Here is a 17,925-nt window from a genome sequence, read left to right on the forward strand (position 1 = left end):
GGTGTAGGCACGAGACTATAGATCGAAAGGAAAAGCTTCCAAAAACGCGAGGCACCAATTTACAGAAGATGTGTGTATGTGTACCTGAAGAAAACTATGGTAATCATAACGATCGGAACGTATCATGCACCATCGGCCACACGAAACGATACTAAGTTTCTACGGCCACGATCCTCCGTAGACTCTCCCTTCCGTGTCCTCGTCCCTCCCCCAGATTCACCCCTTCGTCACTATGTACCCGACAGCCCCTCTTGCCCGTCTCTGTCGTTGGCGAACGGAACACGACACAGAGCTTCCACCGTGCCCGCGTACCTATAATACCCCCTTGGCAGCAGATATCACGAGGACGAGGGCGCATGCACTGCCTCCAAGAATCAATAGACCGTTCTGGTCACGTGAAGCATTCGCGCGGAGAGCAAGCGAGTTACTGGGCGCGGGGAGAGGGGGAGACCGAAAGGAACTCGGACCGGCGGGAGGGGAGGGGAGGGGGAGAAAACGAAGGATCGACGAAAGAAAACGAGACTTACCGATACGAAGAATAAGAGAATAAAGGTGGGACAGTGAAAGGATAAGAAACGAGGAAAGACCGATGCCGGAAGAAAACAAAAAGAGAGCAAGGAGAATCGAAGATCCACTGAATCGCGAAAATACTCGTACGTTGGGAGTCAATATTTATTAAAACATATATATCTCACGTTTTCCTGCGCATCGTACATACTATTTGATTATGTTTAAATTTCCAATGCTCGCAAACAAGGAACAGATTTATTTCGCGAATACGAAAACGTGTTAATTTTAATATATCAGATTTAATGACCGGTATAGTCTCGTCATTGCATGGTAAAGGGTTAATGTTTCATTATGTTATTTGACTTTTTAACCTTTTCGATAAATCGAAACACAATGGTGTCAATTGGTTAATACATTCGTTATGGCCTCTGGCATCAATCGGTTACTACGAATACCTAATTTACGAACGATCGATATACAATCAGCTTTGTTCGTACATGTGTTGGAAATTAACAAAATCCACGAATCGAAGAAATTTCGCAAGCTTTACGTGCATTCGTGAAACTGTATTAGTTGTAATGACTAGGTTATAATCGTGATTATAATTGTAAGTGTAATGAGTCGAGATTACATTTGGTAACTGTAGTGTGATCGTAGTCAATATGTCGATTACAAATTGTAATCTGTAAATAATCAGACTTCCAATCGTTTATCAATTACCATTTTACCGAACTCTGTAAGCCCCAAGTCCTAACCCCAACAGAGGGAACGCGACACCAATGTAGCCAACTTTTCAAACATTGCATTTATCTGTGCTAAACAACGACATCGTTAAAACCACGGCGCTGTAACGTTTGAAAAATCGTTGTTTCGTCTTCCGCGTGTAATAGCGAATTTCTTGTTCGGCGTAGAACTTTTCCAAGGGGATACGTGACCTTCAACTTTAGATCTTCTCTATAGGAGGGGATTGTAACCCACCCTACGCGTCCTCAAAACCCCATTGAGTCTGACGAGCTCCATGAATGGAATTGCGACTTCCCCCATAAATTTCGCGCATCAGCTTTCCCCCCTGCGCGATCACGTACGATTTCAATTATTTTTCCCCCGTGGAAGTTAAATAAAAATAGAACGCGTCTACTTCTATACCCGTTTCGCCATTTTTCATTCCGCGTTCGCGACTTTGAAAATTCCAATCGTAACGTTGAAACTTGTCGTTTAACCGTCGCATCTGAAAAATACTACGAACGAGCTCGCAACCTTGCGCATTCCTTTTTTTTTCCCCCCCTCGTCGCGATCGACGAGAAACAATTTGGAATGCCTTCGGTCGCTGTAAACCGACAGTCGGAATATAAAATTTTATGGGAGCATTCCACGCGTAGTAATACGTTATTCGTACGATCTGCATAACGCGATGCTGTGTCAACGAGAATAGAACATAGGCGTGCAATGACCCCTTGGAAGCGATGTACATGCATGATCATCGAACGTGCACGCTATTTTATTTCACGCAACTACGGATTAAGACACGCGTTACAATTTTAATTCCTGTACGTTTTGATTCTAGTATCTTTTCGTCGCGTTAAGGTTAACACTCGACGCCCACGACCGTATTTTCTATTCCCAATAAATGTGCATGCATACTGAACGGTTGTCAGCTTCTTTTCATGTTCAAAGTAATTATAAGGTAAGAACATACGTGGGTGCTTAATATCGCCGATATGCTCGTTTTCCGATCCGTCTGCACGACTTTTGTTTTCTTTAAAACTCGCGAAGGACTTTGAGGTTGTGTGCATCGAAACAAACGAATCCCATCACTGCGAATTAACGTTTCACCAGCAGCTTATTCAACGAACAGAAAGTGTGGAAAATAAACGGTTTAACCGATCGATAAAATTTACGTTTACACTGGTGAATGGTATATGCAAATACACGAACGCGTGATGCGAGCAATACTCTGGCACAATGTTCGATTTAAAGTCTCGATCAGAAGACTTTAAATAAAATAAATATATCGGAACACGACTTGGGAAGCACGATAGAGTTAATTAAGTGTAGCTATCGTTATCCCAGATACCGACACTGAACCAAGATGCGCCATATTAGTTGGACGTCGCGTTTAAAGAGAATCGATTGCTATGACTACGATTCGACGATAGTACGACGTTCCAGATAACATTCTTAGCTACGTTTCGTTATGATAGTACCGTGTATCAATTTTATATTCAGTCTCAATAATAAATTTCAGTATTCCATTGACGTACGAAGTAAAATGTAACGAAATTTTTATTTTCGTAACCTTGTACGTACGTTTTTAACGAATGAAAACAGCAACAGAAATTTCAAAGGTACAAATGTCTTTAATGGTTTATTTTAAACACATTTACGGACAGAAAACATAGGTAATGTGCATAGAAAGTTTTTAGTATTTTTTATTAGTTTTATTGAATGTTACACGTAAGCAGATTACATCGCGGATTGTAGTAGATTATACATACTCAAATATAAATAAAAGGAATAGCATCGTGATTCTTTCGGCTAAGGTTCCATTTCACGAACAAGTCACGAAACTTAGCGATGCCGATCAAAAGTTTCGAATAAAATAATTAAAATTATTTCTTAACATGATAAAATAAAACATATCGTATTCTCGTTTTAATAAAAGATAATATGATTTACCGAATAATATAATGCAACAACTATTCATTGACATATTAATTAATTAATTGTATAAAAATTGCCAAAAGCATAGTAACATGTCCGTTTCAAAAGCAAAAATATAGAATAATATATATATATATGTATAAATTTTTACACAAAAAACATCGGTGAATTTGTCATTTGTAAAGTCATGTTCTTTTGTTGCTCGCCTATCAGATTCTCCATGTTTAAGGAAACGCTGCACATATGTAAATTACAGATATATAGCAATTTGTTATTTTAATACACACTTATATTAAATTATGTATCTATGCGTGTAACTTACTTGCGTATCAGTGCTCTGGCTCTGAAAGCAGCTAAATGAGCGTAATAGGTAGGCGCAGGATAACTAACCGATTTTGTGCAACGTGCGAACATATGACAAAGGTAATATGTTAGCTGTTCAATTTCGTCTTCCGTCATCTTATTTTCATCGCATATACATCTGTATTTTGTAGGCCTCGCAGTACCCTATAAAAAGTCGTTAAACGTATCGACAAACTTAGTTGAAAGCAGAAATTATTTTTACCGATAATTAATTATATACGATTAACGCTGGAACTACCAAACCAGTCGAAATTACCCATTTCTAATAAAACTTCTAAAAAATTTACTCGACCGAATTTTTTGAAAATTCATCGCGTATCTATCGTTTCAATTCCTTTGGTGCAAACGAACACGCTATAATCGTCGGTAGTTCTAGCGTTGATCATCGTCAGCGTTTGTATTAATAAATTTTCAAAAGTTTATAGTGTACACGTAATATAAATAAAAATCATAATATAGACGGTACACCGGAAATCTGCTAACGTACTTGAATACTAGCGTGCGATACGAGATAGAAGTCTATGAAAGTTGGATGCGTGATTTCCGTGTCGACAATGGTACCCGCTTGCACGTTGAAATTCCTATCGTCGGAATTCCTCTGATCGGTAGGGAAAAGTCGTATGTGGTGTCTCTTTTGCACCACGAGGAACGTAAGCGCTATTTTATGCTGACCGTCTTTTTCTAAATTCGCGATAGCTTTTTTTATCGCGGATATTTCAAAATGCATCACTTGGGCAAGTTGGCCTTCGCTCACGCCGTCTCTGTACACACGCGAAAAGAGATATTTGTTCAGTTCATTTTTTTTATAGTTAAACCGTACCTTCGACCTATATACATTATAATGGGGTACCTATTAAATAATATTTACCGATAAAAGATAATTTTTATAGGCTTCTTCCCGGTCGCCCGGAAAAAGTAAAGCAACTGCTTGTGCATTATCATTTGGAGATCTTGAATGATCTCTTCTCTTGGCGGCTGAAGTCTTAGTTCAATGTTATACCGGAAAGCATTGGGATCGTGACTCGCGGCGACCTATATTATAAAAATGGTAATCAAGATGCGCGCATATTAAATAAGATGATATTTTAAGGAATTGTAATCGAAGGTATTTACAGCAGCGATCGATGGTATGTTTACAGCATCGGGAGATGGATGGGTGACGTCCGCGCCAACTAACATACATGGTACGGCTAAACAGGCCGGCCTAAAACAAACAATATTTCATACGCAGTTAGCGTCATTTCTATTTTTTTTTTTTTCAACTTAGCAAGTACTCCTAAAAAATATCTCGAAAAACGTTTAGGACGAAACGTATTAAAATAAAAACTGTTAAAGTTTAATAGTTACGCCGCGTAAATTATACTCGTTAAAGAAAAATAATATTACCGAAATGTAGGAGCAAATGTATGATTAACGCCATTGAGCTTCGAATTTATTTTGAGTAAAATATTTGTAATCGTTGCGTCGCTCAATTTTTTTAACGTTTGAGACTTTAAACATTGGGTTACTATACCACCCGTTATTTTCAGCTCGGAAATTTGCTTCACTATACCTGGAAAAAAAAAATTAGAAAATTGTTCAAGAACGTTCCCACTATCGAACGAATTATGTAATCTTCTTTGCTTACTGTATGCATCGTCTAAATTTGGAATTATTACGACCACTAATCTTAAATTTTGTTCCTTTTTCTCTGTAAAATACTGCAAGATATTATTAATATTTCTTTGTACACTTAAAGTCGTAAATGGAGTTAGTGCTTTGCCAATCCACATATTGACAAATTTACCTAAAGGAAAACATAGGAAATAATTATTATTATAATTCTGTTATCAGTTGCGTTATAGATAACGGCTTAATAACGATATACTAACCACCGGCTTGCAATTTATTGTGCAAACCATCATATAACTCACGATCTTGAACGTATCTGTCTAAATTCAAAATAGTCCATGAATTGTCTGGTAATTCGCATGAACTTAAAAATTTATCCGCACGCCATACTCCTTTAAATACATTAACTTCGTTTTCTTTATACTTTAATTTGGGGGCCTGAAGGACTCTGGCTGGTACTTTTTCAAATTCCCCTTGGACAGAAAGGTCAAACTCTTTCATCAAAGTTGGTTGTTGGTTTAATCTCATTTTTGCGAACTAAAAAACCACGTCGACATTAATACGGTTAAAAACGTACTATTCCTGACGGGTGTATACATGCATAAAATTCCTTACGCCGTTCATAATTCTTTGTTTACGTGTGTGGGTGTCAGTTGCCGCGTAACGAATCATTTTCGACGTTTGAGTTTCATCCATTTTCTTTTGCGTGACTTGTCCAGCCACAATTGTACATAACTGAGGAACACGAATAAAAATTAATCGATGTTTTTTTTTATGATACTAACATAAATTGTAAATTGTCTTTATATACCTCTACGGGTAAATGTATTTTCTTTTCACTATTCCGGGATCCTACCCAAAGGCAGGGTAGATCAGGAAATTCCAGCCTATACTTTTTTGTTTGTAAAAAATAATTTTCAACCGTGCACATACTGCCATCGTCTAAACGAAATTCATTGTTTCTTGGACAGCCGACTAATCCGTTTACACGGTAAGTTCTTTTGCTATGTGGTTGACCAGGTATTTCATATTGAATTTTCAATCCTTTTAAAAACTTCGTTATCTTTTCAGAATTATATTCTACATCCTTTGCAGTTACATGCTGTAGCGGTGTACGACTTCTGGGATCTTGGCAAAGCTCTTTCATCAGATTAATAACTGACTGGGGCATAGGAAATGCTTTGTGCGCAACTAAATATAAAATTTATTACAATTAAACGCATTAAACGTACTTATATTTAAGTATAATAAAAATTTGTTGTATATGTTTTGCTTATTACGTTGAATAAAACAAATACAATTATGCTAATGTATTACCATCGACGTTCAAGTAAGGTCTCCATCCAACTATAGCAGATTGAAATAAACCGATCCATAAATCCATACCACCTGATATTGATACAACTCTACCTGGTTCAGGAGCTGGAAACAGTGAACTGCCCACCTGTATAAACAGTAGCATTTACTACAATTTATGTTATTATAGCATAATTATAGACTATACTTCATAAATTATACATTCTAATTAGTAATTGAATAAAACGAAACATTTAAGTTTTAATACATTTTAAATTCTCTTGGTACAAAAACAATTATTATAATTTGGATTGTTTAATACTGCTATCAAAGTTATTCTAACGCGTAAATTATTAATATTGTAAATCGACTTACTGAAACATGGTGATTTGCAGACCCATGCTGTAGAATAACATCCAAAGCCTGCACACATCTTTGTTCCGAGTGTAATTCAACTAGACCATACTTTATATTTTTCAACCATGCTAAATTAAGAGATGCAACCTTTTTCATATACATTTTGAAGCTTCTTTCTTGTTGGCGTTCTTCGTCAAAAACTTTTATTTCTTGTTCTTTCTATAAAAAATTATTAAACGTAACTTGTAAAATAATATATTCACTTTAATAAATACGAATGAAAAATTATAATCAAACTGAATTTTTTTGTAATACACGCGTATGACATCTTGCTATACATAGAAAATATTTGCCGTAAATTATAAATAATATTAAGCGCGATAATAAACCATGAATTGTTTACTTACACTGCGATCGCCAAATGGAAGCTCCTGCGCACTGTATGCATTTTGTTTCCCATCAAATGCTGGGTACCTATTTGGAAAATTCTTCTTTCGATATAGCTCAAAAACTGGCCTCATTAAAAACTTTGGTTTATCTGGTTCGATGACCACGTCGTAGTGGATAATGTTCTCTTGAAAATTTTTATTAAAAACAATTTTAAACATATTTGTCTCCACCGTAATAGGTCTACCCGCTCTCCCTCCACCAAGACCACTTCTCTTTGGTATTTGACTCATGTACTGATTTTGCAATGTATATGGTACAATATATCTTCCAGTCACCGAACTTCTGGTTACAATCGGTGGCTAAATGAAAAAATAAAAAATAAAAAAGTATATTGATTGTTACTATAGGTATCAAAATAACAATATACCATTACTGCACGTATGTATCATATTACCACATGCGGCAGTAGACCTTCTAAAGCAGTTTCCATAGGCACACTTGGTTTGCTCAAAGATGTTTTAGACACTGCCGTTTCTAAATCACATAATTGCTGTGACTCAGATGTCTGCTGTTGTTGGTGTCCTGGTTCAGGTGGCCGTTGTTGCTGCTGTCCTGGTCCAGGAGGCTGTTGTTGTTGTTGTCCAGGTTCAGATGACCGTTGTTGCTGTTGCCCTGGGCCAGGTGGCCGTTGTTGCTGTTGTCCCGGGCCAGGTGGCCGTTGTTCCTGTTGTCCTGGACCAGGTTGCCATTGTTGCTGTTGTCCTGGGCCAGGTGGCCGTTGTTGCTGTTGTCCTGGACCAGGTTGCCATTGTTGCTGTTGTCCCGGGCCAGGTGGCCGTTGTTCCTGTTGTCCTGGACCAGGTTGCCATTGTTGCTGTTGTCCTGGGCCAGGTGGCCGTTGTTGCTGTTGTCCTGGACCAGGTTGCCATTGTTGCTGTTGTCCTGGGCCAGGTGGCCGTTGTTGCTGTTGTCCTGGGCCAGGTGACCGTTGTTGCTGTTGTCCTGGGCCAGGTGGCCGTTGTTGCTGTTGTCCCGGGCCAGGTGGCCGTTGTTCCTGTTGTCCTGGACCAGGTTGCCATTGTTGCTGTTGTCCTGGGCCAGGTGGCCGTTGTTGCTGTTGTCCTGGACCAGGTGGCCGTTGTTGCTGTTGTCCCCAGGCAGGTGGCCGTTGTTGCTGTTGTCCTGGGCCAGGTGGCCGTTGTTGCTGTTGTCCCGGGCCAGGTGGCCGTTGTTGCTGTTGTCCTGGGCCAGATGGCCGTTGTTGCTGTTGTCCTGGGCCAGGAGGCCGTTGTTGCTCTTGTCCTGGGCCAGGTGGCCGTTGTTGTTGCTGTCCTGATACGTGTGGCCATTGTTGCTGTTGACTTGAAGCAGGTAATTGTTGTTGTTGTCTTGGTTCAGATGGCTGCTGTTGTTCTGATCCAGATGGTTGCTGCTGTTGTTCCGATCCAGATGGTTGCTGCTGTTGTTTTGATCCAGATGGTTGTTGCTGTTCTGAATTATCTGACTTCCCACCTTTTTTATCACTTTTCTTTCCTGTTTCTATATGAGAAAGATAAATCAGTTTTATATGTATTATTAAATAGCATGCAAATTTAGTAGATTTATTTGAATAATATGAGCAGTATTAAATAGTGTGACATTAATAGTATTACGCAGATAGATGTACTTAAATACCTTTTGCCATCTTTATGACGTCGATAATCGTTCATAGAAGTTAAAAGTAATTATACTTTTTACAGATCTTTAATAATACAAATCTCTATCTTCTTTAGTAGATCGATTAATACAGTGTACATTAACGGTTCTCTGACATATGTTCGATTATTAACTGATATTATATTACCCTTTCCATATAAAGTTAATCATCTTTTACATAAAACTATGGGCATTAATGAACGAATTTTAACTATACTTTAACTGATTTAAGTCTTGCCAACTATTAAATTGTAAATGTAAACGATTTTACATACGGATTAATCGATTCTGTCCTCACTAGATACCTAGGTGTTAGATACATTCTAACTACCAATCGGAAATTCAAACGTCCCTAGTGCCTTTAACGCTGCAATGTAAATCAATACTATAAAAAAAACTAAAACTGGTCGTCCCCGGAGGAAGGCTCTAGTCTAGACCTTGTTTAGGTTTAGGACCTGAACTTTAGGTCATGGTGAGCCATGTGCGCCGGGCCCGATGGCTTCGACGACGCAGGCCCATAAATTCAAGGCTCTCGAGGACATTGCCGCGTGCCACTCTCAAAAAGGACTTTCTTGAGACAAAGGAAAGTCAGTTTTCGTTTCGCATTTTTATTCCTTTTAAATATAGTCTTACAATACTTTCCTAGTTAAATATTAAGAAGTTGCAAGATATTTTAGAACAAATATCTTTTATAGCAAAAAAAAAAAGGGTAAGTATATTTTATTGTTAATCCGTAGAATGGATCCTTTTAAATTCTAGGATTGTAATTTAACACAACATGCCATATGCATATGATATGATGATTGTGACAAGTATACAAGATACAATGCATAATATTCCTAATTTTGTTGTCATGTATGATATGTTTAAGATTTTAATATTAAAATTTTTTTATGGCACAATTTTTTTCGGGGAAATTAAGTCAAATGTCTATACTGATGGTTCTTAACCTGAAATTCTCGCTCAATCTATGTTCTTTAACATATTCTAAAATTCTATATTCTAATTTCAAAAGTCTTGGTCAAATAATTGATATCTATCGTTGGTGCTTAAGATGCTCGTGGCTGTTCACCATAGTGATCCATACTTTTCGCTTGGAGAGAAAGTCTCTAGTTCTAGCAACAAGCAACAACTAAGATCTTGTGGGAATGCCAGGTAAATGAATCACTTCACGTCTAGCTATATAACAGTTTTATTTGCAAACGAATAATCGTGCCGGAATGGCGGGATACGGAGACGAAAGTGGGCGCTAGTTCTCTGTCTCATGCCTCCAGCTGGCGCCACTCGCGTTGCCAACCTTACAAATGCCCCTAGGCTATCGGCAGAATCCTATATTCTTTGTGGCAGGTGTCTTGGTTGGTACTCTAGCTGGTGACTTCCTCCTCTCACGGCAAAAATTAATAGATCCCGGTGGTGACGATCACTTAAATTAAATGTCTCAGGCGCCAATTATAATACTCGGTTCTAAAAATTCATATTTATTCGTTTCCCATGTATGTACGTTATAAACGTCTAAATATAATCTACGCAAGCGCATATTACACGCCACTGTTTAAATTACGCCAGAATTTATTGCACATTCGTTGCATAATGGAACATAGAACCAATATAATATTCACATGTACAATTTGCTTAGATGAGCCGTTTCCGACGAAGAGATTAAAAACTAAACTTGTCGCTTTGCTCTCCATCGATAATTAAGAAATTTGGTTCTAGTGGCATTAGAAGCATGCACAGAGGCATGCATCGAGTGGTAGAAAGTTGTCGATTAATTTCGAACGCATCACATTTACCTATACATGTTTATGCAGAATCCGATTCAGATTCAGATTGGCTGAACCGCGAACGTTCCATTCAGTAAGAGAACCACGGTTCTCGCGATGGTGGCAGTGGCTGTTGTGTTTCTTCGAAGAATGATGGCAAGATGGCGACGTATTTGAAGCGAACGTCAAAACTGTTTGATATTTCTTTGTCACAATCATCGGTGGATATTAGCCTTCGAGATTTAATATGTCCAGTGTGCTGTAGCATCCTGATCGAGCCAGTAACGCTGCCGTGCACGCACAATCTCTGTCTAAGATGTCTGAAAGGTACTTTCGAACACAATAGCCTGAGCTGTCCTCTCTGTAGAGTACGGGTCGGTTCTTGGCTACGTACTGCAACCAAGACCGAAACTTTAGTAAATAACGGACTCTGGGAACTAATCCGAACGAAGTTCCCGAAAGAGGTTGAGGACAAGTACAACGGCGACGATAAAGACATCGAATTGGATGCTGGTGAGTTTCTTATGAGACAGGATAAACAAACGTAACATAACCTCTGTTAGAAGCATATACACACACTCGTACATGTATGAATGAACGTACGTATGTATAGATTTATACAGGTATGTACCACGAATTAATAACAACTCGGATGGACTTAAATATTGATCAAAATACAGTCTTCGCGATAATTTGATTATGACATTTTTCGAAGAAATAATTTTTCTTCATCCGTGTTTTCAACTACACCGTTATCTATCTTTCCTTTTTTAAGCGTGTTTTATCATTTATACTCCTACTAAATTTTTCATCCGTCTGTAGATTTTGCGTTATTCTTAAAGGAAACGGAGACTCGACTCTTGTGCAAAAAGTTTTGACGCGCGTTCCGTCGGTTCTGTACAGAAATATAAAATTTCTTCTTTCGCGTAGGTTTTACCGCCACTGATAAAATACTCAGCGTGGCTGGAGAAATTCGCCGGGAATATGAAGTGCAACTTCAAATGGCTGAGGAGGAAATACGATGTCAAAGGAAGGCTGAACAGATGGCCAGCGAGGCTTTGATTCGCAAGATCCAAGAGGAGGAGCAACAGCAACAGTTGGCTCAATTAGCTCAAGATCAATTGCTCGCGAAATCATTGGCGAAAAAGCAAATCGCGGATAAGCACAAAGATATCTCTAAATATTATAACGATTATCCTAGCACCTCTAATAGTTCTTTTCAAATGTCAAAATTTAATGTCGCCGCTGTGACGGAAATGAATCCGTACAGAGCGAAGTTTCACGGCTCTGAATGCGAAAAGGAAACTATTTTAGAGCATCAAGATAGTTCGGGTTTAAGAAGACAGAATATCGCATTGATATCGAAAATACGCGCGGAGAGATATGCTTCTAGTATAAAAAACAACGACACGTCCGGTGAATGTAACGATACTCTGGCGAAATTTTGTTGCCAGAAACCAATTCCTATACACAATGCCATCTCGAGAACTTTAAAGCATCAAGCAGTCACAAAGATGATCGATCCTTGTACGTCGAATTGCACCATGGAGCCCGGAACGTCCTCTTCAAAAATATATGGCACTCAGAGCAAAGAGGAATTGAACGTACCGAACGATGTTGTGAACAGTAAAAAGAAAAGTTTAGGAGTGGAGGTGTGTATGACGTTGGGCGACGACGACGAAAGAATGGGAAGTGCAGAAAGCGCTGGAAGCCATGACAGTATCAATCAAGAGATTCATCATTTCAAGCCAATAAAAGCTATGCCAAGAACGCCATTAAAAACATCCACAGGTTGTAATCACATTTTGTATCGTATTAAAGTTTCCTTAAATTTTTAATACCTTCGAAGAAATTATATAACATTGCGTTGCAGATGGAAGGCAAATAGATCCAAAATTAATTAGAGTCGTTCCTGTCCTTAAAAGGATATCTAATGTTGTACCTAAAGCCCCGTCGCAGGCACATCTGAAACGAATTATTGGGTGCTCGTGGAGCGCGTTCCGTGGTAAGTTAATTTTAGATCACGATACAACAGAGATTACATCGGTATTATTAAATGTTTTCACTTATTTTTTTAAATACAGCATTTTTGTTCGTAGGCAAAACGAAACAGAGTTTCAAAGAAAAGGACGCGTACAAGGAAGATACGGATGGGTTGGAGCAGAAGCCGTCAACGTCCTTCGATCAGTCGCACCTTATTTCCACTAAAATAACAAAGTCTCAAATTCACGACAACATACGTAAAATTGATTTCACGTCGGAGCTGTCGTTCGATTCTAACAAGAATTACGCGAGAAACACGAATAGAATAATCAATGGCACTAAGGTTAGCAAGAAGTTAACGTTGGACGAGCACATGGATATCGATAAGATACAGAAATCGTGGAAACCGCACGCGAGAAACGGCATGGTGTGCAAATCTAAACGGCAACGAAACCTGTGGGTGAAAAAGGACGCAAGGAACGCGAAATACACGGACGAAACCGAGGCGAGAAATTCGACCTCGTCGTCCGCGTCTGTAAAGATCAGCTCGCCGTGCGACGATGAGTTCGCGATGCAACCGGAGGACGACGTGACAATGGAGAACATCGCCGAGAGGATAAAAAGGAGAAAGACGAACGCGGATAAAAAGAGTTCGAGCAGAGTGTCTTCCTTAAACTCGGAACCGGAAGTGACCGCGAAGAGGAACACGAGGAAGAGGTTGTGCAGGAAGGAGGACCTCGAGTACAAGACGGACGACGTGCACGTAACGGTGGAAAAGAGGAGTAGAACTAAGTTTACCAGAGTCGCCTTATCGAAGTCGAAACAGCGCGTGGTGTGTCGGGCGAAACAGTCCAGCACGGAGAGTTCCGAGAAAAGCGACGCGTCCGTGGGTTCGGGTTGCAACGCGGGCAGTTCCGAGTCGAGGAAAACGGCGCGAAAGTCGCGACGAGGGAACAGCTCTTCCGCGAACAGCGACAATTACAATTCGTCCGAGTCGTGCAGCGAGGCGCAGGAGTGCGTGTCCGAGAATAACAACACCACAGAGTTGGTGATGAGTACGGAGAAGGGCGCCCTCTCGGACGAGGAGATCGTCAAGGAACAGGAACGAATGGAGAGACTGGTTATACAGGAGAAAGAAGATTTCGAACTGGCGCAGAGATTGCAGGCGAAGTTCGACGAGATGGAAAGAATAGCCGGTAGAACCAGACGATCGAAAAAGGCGATCGAGAGCGAGACGGTCAAGTTGGACTTGTACAAAATCAACGTCGGTAGGGGTGTACAGAAATCAATGGATCCGCGCACTGCCAAACCCTCGATTCTGAATCATACCGTGAACACCGAGGCTAAGAAACGCCGCAGACCACCGAAGCGTGTAAAATAAAATAAGATACTTATCATTGGTCGTTGCATCTAAACTGCGAACCCTCCAAACGGATGTTCCTATAAATTGTAAAAAAAAAAAAAAAAAAACAGAGGTTTGAATTTCTTCTTGTACAATAGTTTACGTATCTTAATCGAATTATTTGCGTGGCATCAAATGCGTACCTGGATATATTAATGTGGCCGTAAAGAAAATGAAAAAAGAGCAAGAGGTTCGGATGGGCTTATTAATTATCGATATCTTATCGATAACATTCGTTTTTTTTGTCTTATCGATAACGTTGTTACGTTTATCGATATAACCTTAAATTATCGATAATAAAATATGTATAATTAATTACGTATAATTCATTTATGTTTTGTTCGTTTAAGCGTAACTTGAATCGTAATCGCGATTTACCGTCTCGAAGCGTTTCTCCTTTTTTTTTTTTTTTTTTTTAGAAAAGATTCGTTCGTTACGTGGTTACACACCACCAGCAAATTAATAGGTTAGATATTCTTTGCAGGGGGTTAGTTTTCCAAGCTTATCTGTAAATATCGTAAGCGACCCTCGAGGGAAAGTTGAGATACCGTATGTATTACGTATTAGCGATATTTTATCGGTATATCGATAATATGTTTACGTTCATATCGCTAATTATCTATATTTTATCAATAACTATAAGCCCATCTTTAATAAGAGGTATCGATGCGTTATAGAAAATATATATATTTAACGAACGTATGTAAAAGCGTTTTGCAATATTTCTCGGTGTGATTTACAATTCGATGCTGTCTTTGGAAGCAATTATTCCAGATAAACGAGCTTCTGCGCGAATATTTTTATTCTCTCAGCTTTGTTTTTATTTTTGTTTTTTTTTAGACGAAACGGTGATCGATGGAAAACAGATTTAACTGTTACAGAGAAGATGGGATCGATTCATGAGATTAAAATCATAGCTTTAAAAGTTACTACGTTAAAAAGAAAAAAAAAAAGGAGAAAAAAAAAGAAAGAAAGAAAAAAAAATCGCGACTCCTAATGAAATGAGCGAGTATGGTCGAAGAAATCTTGCGACAAGTGGAAATTTCAGATGGTCGAAATTCTCGTTCGGATGGAAAATTTCAAATAACGAACAATTATATTAACCTCTTGGCGATATATCAGAATTAACGCATTTTAACAAATTGAACTAAATTAAACGGTGTACGTTTGAAAAATTGTTTATAATTAAATCGTACGTCACGGAGTTGTGTTAACGCTGGAACTACCGACAATTATAGCGTGTTTATTTGTACCAAAGAAATAAGTGTTTATATATTCTCTTATGAAAAATTACGATAAATTTTCGAAAATTCAGTCGAGTAAATTTCTTACAAGTTTTATTAGAAATTACGAACCGGCCATTTTGACTGGTTCGTGGTAGTTCCAGTGTTGAATAAATCCTGAATAAGCTGTTCGCTAAATATTCGGGTCAAACAAATCTGTACTTTTTATTAAATTGAATTAAACGGTGTACGTTTAACAAATTATTTGTAATTGAATCGTGTACGTCAAGGAGTTAAATCAAGTGAATCCTAAATAAGTGTAATAGTTTCTATTCGAACGAGATACTGGCCATCTCTGTTGGAAATCAACGTTGTTTGAAATACTACTCCCTTCTTTTGTAGACGTACGGGATTATCTAGCTGCGATGTAACGACAAGCAATCTCTAACGTTAAGCGGAAGTTAGATCACTTTCGACCGTTTCCGTTCCGTTCAGTCTATCCTGCGAGGAAATAGCGAAATAGGAAAATACGTCACGTAGGACGTTCTCCTCGGCGGTTAGCGTAATTTATAGCGGCCTTGATTAACGTGCTACGATCGAGAGGGTCGTGGATTTCGAAAAGAAACGAAAGAAGATCGCGAATTAACGCAAGAAACTCAGATATATCTCTAGCGAAATGGTACAAGCCTGTTTTCCATTTTAATCTTAGGTACAACGTAGGCGTTTACGATCACTCTGATCGAACGTAGGCATAGACAGGTATATTTTTTTACAGAGGAGCCTCGCATGACGGATCTACGACGCTTTCAGTCTTTTTCGTATTTAATCGTTAAGCACACCGGCGCGACAAAACTGAGACATTTTATACAACTTCCTGGGGGATTTTAACCCTTAACGCTCCGACTTGCAAGTTCTCAAGCGTCAAATTTTAAATGGTACGATAACGTGTAAATAATAATTTTTAAAGTCATTCAAAACAGTCTTTATTGTTCTCGGAAGTAATAGAATTTTTATTACAATATTTATGTTAATTGTAATCGAGCAATGCATGGAATTTTTTAAAACATTCATTGGGATTCAAACTGGGTTTGCGTTTGCGGGTCTCACGGTAGAAAACTGTTTGTTTTTATTACCATATTACTTCCTTTTGGTGAACGAACAAGACATTTATTTTTTATTTATGAACAATTACCGATAACGACCCAAATATATCAAAGTTTAAATGGTACAATGACGTGTAAAGAATGATTTTAAAGTCATTCAAAACAGTCTTTATTGTTCTCGGAAGTAATAGAATTTTTATTACAATATTTATGTTAATTGTAATCGAGCAATGCATGGAATTTTTTAAAACATTCATTGGGATTCAAACTGGGTTTGCGTTTGCGGGTCTCACGGTAGAAAACTGTTTGTTTTTATTACCATATTACTTCCTTTTGGTGAACGAACAAGACATTTATTTTTTATTTATGAACAATTACCGATAACGACCCAAATATATCAAAGTTTAAATGGTACAATGACGTGTAAAGAATGATTTTAAAGTCATTCAAAACAGTCTTTGTTCTTCTCGGAAGTAATAGAATTTTTATTACGATATTTATGTTAATTGTAATCGAGCAATGCATGGAATGTTAAAAAAAAAAAACTCACGGTAGAAAACTGTTTGTTTTTTTTTTACCATATTAATAACTTTTGGTGAACGAGCAAGACATTTATTTTTTTATTTGTGAATAATTACCGATAACGAAATATACATTTGAGGCACACTTGGACCGTTAAGGGTTAATACCCACTTGGTTACTCGATTATTCAGCGATTTCTTTACGAGTTCGTAGTCCACGTATCAAATTGTCGAAAAATGTTCATTCGTAGCGACGATGTACGTGTTTTATAACTGGACTGCGGATCTTTATGCAAATTCACATTCTTATTAATAGAATTAATGAAACGGAAGCTTCGCAGAGGGCTGTCTCAACCCCTAAATATAATAATTGGTATCTTGCTTTAAGTATTTCTTATATTTTTGCATATTAAATGCATTCTGTAGTTTTTTCACGATTAAAATTTCCCATAAATGCATAAACATCCCCAATCTATTTATAATACTGAAACAATGTTTCTCAAACCCGATGTTTGCAAGCTCCTCGCAAGGGGAAGTTTCAAATGGCTTTACCTAGAAGTAATAAGTTCTTCAATATTAATAATCGTAAGAACAAGAAAAGAAAATTTATCATTAACACTAGATTTACGGAAGTCATCAATTTGACGGATGTCTGGTTCCATATTTAAAATTCCAGAACTCGCAAATATTATTTTTTAACAACTTGTGTTGAATTTGTTTGATACAATAGCACGAATACATATTCTAATTAAAAGAAAAATCGTATTTTAATGAGTGCTCGCAAATCTAGTGTTAAATAGAATTGAAAATTTAAGATTCTTTTAAGATAATTTTAAAAAGCAGCTTTAAAATATTGAAACAAATAATACGAGTTTGAGAAACATTGCGGGAAAAGCGACGACGCGTACTTTTTTTTTCTTTACAACGTCAGCCTTGTTTCTCTTTATCTTTAAACCGTACTTTAACGTTTTACATTAGCTGGAACAATAGGGGGTTAACCGAAGTCTCAATACGAGAAAACGACGCGCCGTCACAGCCATAAAACTA

At 38.1% G+C, this 17,925-nt stretch overlaps 3 protein-coding genes across 7 annotated transcripts in view; 1 reads left to right on the forward strand and 2 right to left on the reverse strand.

Annotated features, from left to right (window-relative positions):
* The window catches only part of LOC122398304 (protein FAM13A), a 30,836-nt gene extending 28,501 nt beyond the window's left edge, over positions 1-2,335 (reverse strand). For 3 of the 4 annotated variants that reach the window (XM_043398075.1, XM_043398066.1, XM_043398034.1), the window contains exon 1: positions 85-263. The gene's annotated coding sequence lies outside the window, so the exon portion shown is untranslated. Of the gene's footprint in view, positions 1-84; positions 264-2,206 lie in introns of those variants that run through there. The other variant, XM_043398050.1, reaches the window with a different exon arrangement.
* Positions 2,336-2,967: 632 nt separating this feature from the next.
* Positions 2,968-9,099, reverse strand: LOC122404215 (protein argonaute-2). 2 transcript variants are annotated; one of them, XM_043408154.1, is made up of 15 exons: positions 8,863-9,099; positions 7,643-8,721; positions 7,206-7,547; positions 6,817-7,017; positions 6,463-6,589; positions 5,957-6,336; positions 5,761-5,880; positions 5,406-5,682; positions 5,162-5,320; positions 4,921-5,086; positions 4,648-4,738; positions 4,403-4,566; positions 4,022-4,295; positions 3,494-3,678; positions 2,968-3,406 (listed from the first exon to the last, which is right to left on the reverse strand). In XM_043408154.1, exons 1-15 carry the CDS (start codon positions 8,870-8,872, stop codon positions 3,319-3,321), a joined length of 3,663 nt encoding a protein of 1,220 aa, XP_043264089.1. In that variant the 5' UTR covers positions 8,873-9,099; the 3' UTR covers positions 2,968-3,318. The 2 variants fall into 2 exon arrangements, with proteins under 2 accessions (XP_043264089.1, XP_043264083.1); XM_043408148.1 differs by having other exon boundaries at positions 7,643-8,727.
* A 1,568-nt stretch (positions 9,100-10,667) lies between these two features.
* Positions 10,668-14,505, forward strand: LOC122398998 (E3 ubiquitin-protein ligase RNF169-like). Its single transcript, XM_043399294.1, has 4 exons — positions 10,668-11,159; positions 11,577-12,437; positions 12,520-12,651; positions 12,746-14,505. Exons 1-4 carry the CDS (start codon positions 10,808-10,810, stop codon positions 14,008-14,010), a joined length of 2,610 nt encoding a protein of 869 aa, XP_043255229.1. The 5' UTR covers positions 10,668-10,807; the 3' UTR covers positions 14,011-14,505.
* Positions 14,506-17,925: the final 3,420 nt, after the last annotated feature.

This window comes from Colletes gigas, unplaced genomic scaffold (genome assembly GCF_013123115.1).
Source record: "Colletes gigas isolate AHSC1104 unplaced genomic scaffold, ASM1312311v1 Colletes_gigas_Sc00002, whole genome shotgun sequence".
NCBI classification, from domain to species: domain Eukaryota; kingdom Metazoa; phylum Arthropoda; class Insecta; order Hymenoptera; family Colletidae; genus Colletes; species Colletes gigas.

Excerpts from the sequence above, each read along its gene's own strand:
- LOC122398998 (XM_043399294.1), top strand. The coding sequence starts at position 10,808 with ATGGCGACGTATTTGAAGCGAACGTCAAAACTGTTTGATATTTCTTTG. Across the intron at positions 11,160-11,576 it reads AGACATCGAATTGGATGCTG|GTTTTACCGCCACTGATAAA; the intron begins GTGAGTTTCTTA and ends TCTTTCGCGTAG. Across the intron at positions 12,438-12,519 it reads GCCATTAAAAACATCCACAG|ATGGAAGGCAAATAGATCCA; the intron begins GTTGTAATCACA and ends ATTGCGTTGCAG.
- LOC122404215 (XM_043408148.1), bottom strand. Across the intron at positions 7,548-7,642 it reads AAGGTCTACTGCCGCATGTG|CCACCGATTGTAACCAGAAG; the intron begins GTAATATGATAC and ends TTTTTCATTTAG. Across the intron at positions 4,567-4,647 it reads ACATACCATCGATCGCTGCT|GTCGCCGCGAGTCACGATCC; the intron begins GTAAATACCTTC and ends TTTATAATATAG.